Genomic DNA, 3,921 nt, shown 5'->3' with positions numbered 1-3,921 from the left:
CTTGAGAAGAGATACTATAACAGACTGTGAGTGCATTGATCACTAAGTCTGAGTACTAAGTGCAGCCTTCATAACCAACAGAGAAGAAGGAGAGAGTACTGACTCCTGAAGGTTCACTTTGAACCTCCACACACATATCATGGCACAACAACACATGGCAAAATTAATAAATGTAAATAACTTGTAATTGAAAGTAATGTAGACAAGTATACAGAATTAACAAATTAATATTTTAAAGGTACACAAGAATGACAGAGTATCAAATATAGTAGAGTAAGATACACTAAGACTACAAAAGATGTAAGGCATATGATAGAAAGACCAAGATATAGGGTTCATGACAAGGTCAGTAGTAGAATGCTTGCTCGCATGCTCCAGAGACAGGATTCAGTGAACAGTGCTGAAAAAAGATTATAGTGACTTTTAATATTTGTAAGTGTATAAATTCTCATATATAAACACATATAAATATATTTCATAACTTTTCAATTATTTTAAAACTTTTATAAACAAACTGTCTTTGCAGGGTGGGATGGGACTACTAACCATGCTTCCTTGGACAGCATTGTCTGTATTTTCTAAGATTAGTACCCAATGTGCTAGAAAAAATATACAAATAAAGACACAAACAACATCAACTTCAAATGTATGTAATTTACTAGGGATAAAGCTAAACTGGGCCAACTTTCCATGCACACACAAAATAGAATTGGATGTGGCAGGGCTAAAGTGACTTCATCCCATGTGATGACTAATCTGTCCCTACCACGAACTTGATTGTATTAAGGATGTCTAAGAGAGTCCTCAAACACTGTTCTGGGTGTGTCTGTCACATTCTAGACATGGATAGGATATGATGTCTCTGACCTCATTAAATGATTTAAGCCATTAATACATTCAAATTTTGGATAGATTATTAAGGGAGTTACAGGCTGAATTGGAGAAAGCAAGGACCACAGCCTTGGAGGTTGTATCCTGTCCTCATCCCTTCCTACTATGCTCAGCTGAGTGTCCTACACACCATAATGTGAACATCTCTGGTCCACTACATCCTCCCCACCACGATGCAAACCTCTGAAATCATAAACTAAAGTATATCATTGCTGCACTATACTGCTGTACTCAGGTCACAGCAGTGAGAGATCATATAGCATATGTCTTCCATTCAGTGAAGAAGAATGAAGAGAGACACTGCAACTAATGTCTGCTAGAACCTTGGAAGAAGAGGCACCACTAATCTGAAGGTTCATGAAGGGGGCTGTGAGGTCTGTCATACTCACTAGGATAAAACAGTGTTGACAACAGAAAAGTGAGAGGAACAGAGGAAAGTGGGGCAAACATCAGCGAATTATGGAGGATGGAGGAAGGAAAAGAAGGAAGCAAGAATCTGAAAGGAGAAAGCACTTGGGATTTGGGGAAGCAGAAAACATTGCTCTATTGCCAACTGGATTATTGAAACATCAGCAGCTGATGCCGATTCCAGGCAGGGGACAGGGATAGGCCATGCAGGGAATTGATGATTCAGTGTCATAAGACTTGAGAGGACAGGGAAGAAATAAGGACTCACCTGCAGCAGAACTGGGCAAGGAAGGACACAGCCTCTAAAACTCATTACACAAAGATTGGTCATGGCAACACGTAAAGTCCAGTGTTAGGTTATAATGGGTGTAAGTATTATTTAAACACCTGGAAGAACAATCCTGCTGCCCAAACAGGATTTCATGACCTGCACAAAAACAAAACCAAAAAAACCCAAAACAAACAAAAAATGAGGGCCAAACATAAATGTTTTGGACATCAGAGTTTCACAAAATAAGGAGACCTACACTCCCCAGTGAAATGTATGCCAGCCACACTCAGGTAACTGTAGTTATCATCTATCAACCTGTAATCTAGCATGCAGGCATGCCTCCCATCCCCAAAATTACTGCCTGCAATTTTACAGTTCAAGTCCTCTCATTCCAGAATATGTTTTCCAGAAATCTCTAGAGGCCATGCAGAGAACCCTCCCACCTCAAAAAAGTTTCTCCATTTGGCAAAGGTACTGGTAGGCAACCAGTAGCAAATGGAAAGGAGACTTCTCCTGAATTTACACAGAAACACAGAATCCAAGTCTCTGCCAGGTTATAAAGTGGGCTGATTCATTCCTAAGCAACAAACAGGATAACCCCAACATGTCCCAGGCTTTACAAACCTTCAGAGACTACCATTATGCCACATTCCTGGTCATCTTTAGCCTCACAGGTGGTTTCTCCTTTCTCACACACTCCATCAGAGTTTAACAAGTCACACTGCAAACATGTCAGAGCTAAAAAGGCAAAAGCAAGGATAAGAGGTTCATTCAGAGCACCTCCTAAATCATCGGACAGGAGCTGAGCCTGTGGCTATAATCAATGAATAAGAAACAATCACCAAGGAAAGAGCTGGATGTATGCTGAGCTGACCCCTACTGGGTAGCCCCCGACCTTGGTCCCTAGGAGGGGATTTGAAGAGCCAAGTTTCCCCAGTTCAAATACTGTGAATGGACTGCCATGTGAGGAGGAAGATCAAATCTATGAGCTTGAGCCTACCACCTGTAACAGACAAGTGGTCCCATCAATTACTTCATCATCTCCATCCTGTCAGGTACCTTCCTGCATCACCTCCAATACAAATTTAGGTCTATACATAGGTAAGCTGGAGGAATTGTGAAGGTTTGTTAAGAATATAGAGGTGAACTGAAGGACCAGCAGAAAGGACACAAGGAGCACAGGCATGACAGAGGAGGAGGGGGATTGAAGAAGCCCACAATGTATACAGCAGAGGGGAGGGGAAGAGATGGATGCGAGCATATGGAGATGAGGGCTGTGGGGTCCACATATAAAAGTAGTCAGGTCTTACATCTTGTTCGGGACCTCCCCAAACCCAATACCCTTCACCAGTATGTCTGCCCACCAGCACTGGCCCCTTCCATCTGCCAGGATCTCACCTTGCAGGAAGCCCACCACCAAGGAGAGGCCCAGCAGGAGCAGCAAGAAGTGCTTCCCCATGGCAGTATGATCCCGGGTTAAGAGAGCAGTGGAGAGCAGGATAGAGCACTCAATGCCTAGTCTCTACAATGCATGCTTATATATGAGCTCAGGCTAGAAAGGGAAGCCAATGAGATTCCATGGGGATGGACTGAGTAGATAGCCTGGGGGAAGCACAGATCCTGTGTGTTTCAGTATGCCTGATCACTTCTTCTTCTTTTTTTTTTCTTATAGATGAATTTTTTAAATTTATTTATTTATGTTATATAACCAAGTCCATTTAAATGAAAACAAACATTTATACACAATATTTGGGAATTTGGGCGTCGTTCTTTCCAAACTACTTCCTGCTGGTAAGGGGCGCTGTCATGGGGGATTGTAAGAAGATTCAGAAATCCTGGCTGTAGTCTGTAAGCCTGCTTTGTCCAGCTGTTTTGAATGTTGGATCACCTGGTACTCTGTTTTAGGCGGTCTGGCTTGATCAAACCACATTAGTCTGGAAGGAATCCACATCTATTTATTTTCTGTGGAAACAAAAATAGAAATCCTTTTCCCCAGTAACTTGTCCTTGAACTTAAATTTTTGGAGAGGACAAAACCAGGGGGCAGAAACACATAGAGACCACTTACCTGAACAAGGAGGAGCTAACGGCCACCAGACTGATAGCTGCGAAGCCAGCATGGGACTGACTCAGGTCCCCCTGAATATGGGTCTCAGCCAGAAGGACTGAGCAGTCTAAGAGACCTCAGACAGTGGAGCCAGGATGTATCCCTGGTGCACAAAAGGACCTTGCGAACACATCCCCCATGGAGGGATAACTGCCTTAACCTAGAGACAGGAGAGAGGCCCTGGTCCCTGCTTCACATGACCTGTTAGATCTACATGACCCCAACTGGATGGCATTGTCCTACAT

At 42.8% G+C, this 3,921-nt stretch overlaps 1 protein-coding gene across 1 annotated transcript; it reads right to left on the bottom strand.

Annotated features, from left to right (window-relative positions):
• Positions 1–249: 249 nt before the first annotated feature.
• Positions 250–3,064, bottom strand: LOC127231269 (prostate and testis expressed protein 14). Its single transcript, XM_051196765.1, has 4 exons — positions 2,969–3,064; positions 2,195–2,308; positions 1,568–1,726; positions 250–400 (listed from the first exon to the last, which is right to left on the bottom strand). Exons 1-3 carry the CDS (start codon positions 3,027–3,029, stop codon positions 1,602–1,604), a joined length of 300 nt encoding a protein of 99 aa, XP_051052722.1. The 5' UTR covers positions 3,030–3,064; the 3' UTR covers positions 250–400; positions 1,568–1,601.
• Positions 3,065–3,921: the final 857 nt, after the last annotated feature.

Source organism: Phodopus roborovskii, unplaced genomic scaffold (assembly GCF_943737965.1).
Source record: "Phodopus roborovskii unplaced genomic scaffold, PHOROB, whole genome shotgun sequence".
Lineage (NCBI taxonomy): Eukaryota > Metazoa > Chordata > Mammalia > Rodentia > Cricetidae > Phodopus > Phodopus roborovskii.
The sequence above is the reverse complement of the archived record's forward strand: the minus strand, read 5'-3'. Positions and strand labels throughout refer to the sequence as shown.

Coding starts and splice junctions, on each gene's coding strand:
- LOC127231269 (XM_051196765.1), bottom strand. CDS start 3,029: ATGGGGAAGCACTTCTTGCTGCTCCTGCTGGGCCTCTCCTTGGTGGTG. Junction 2,309..2,968: donor GGTGGTGGGCTTCCTGCAAG/GTGAGATCCTGG, acceptor TTGCCTTTTTAG/CTCTGACATGTTTGCAGTGT. Junction 1,727..2,194: donor CATAATGGTAGTCTCTGAAG/GTTTGTAAAGCC, acceptor GTTTTTGTGCAG/GTCATGAAATCCTGTTTGGG.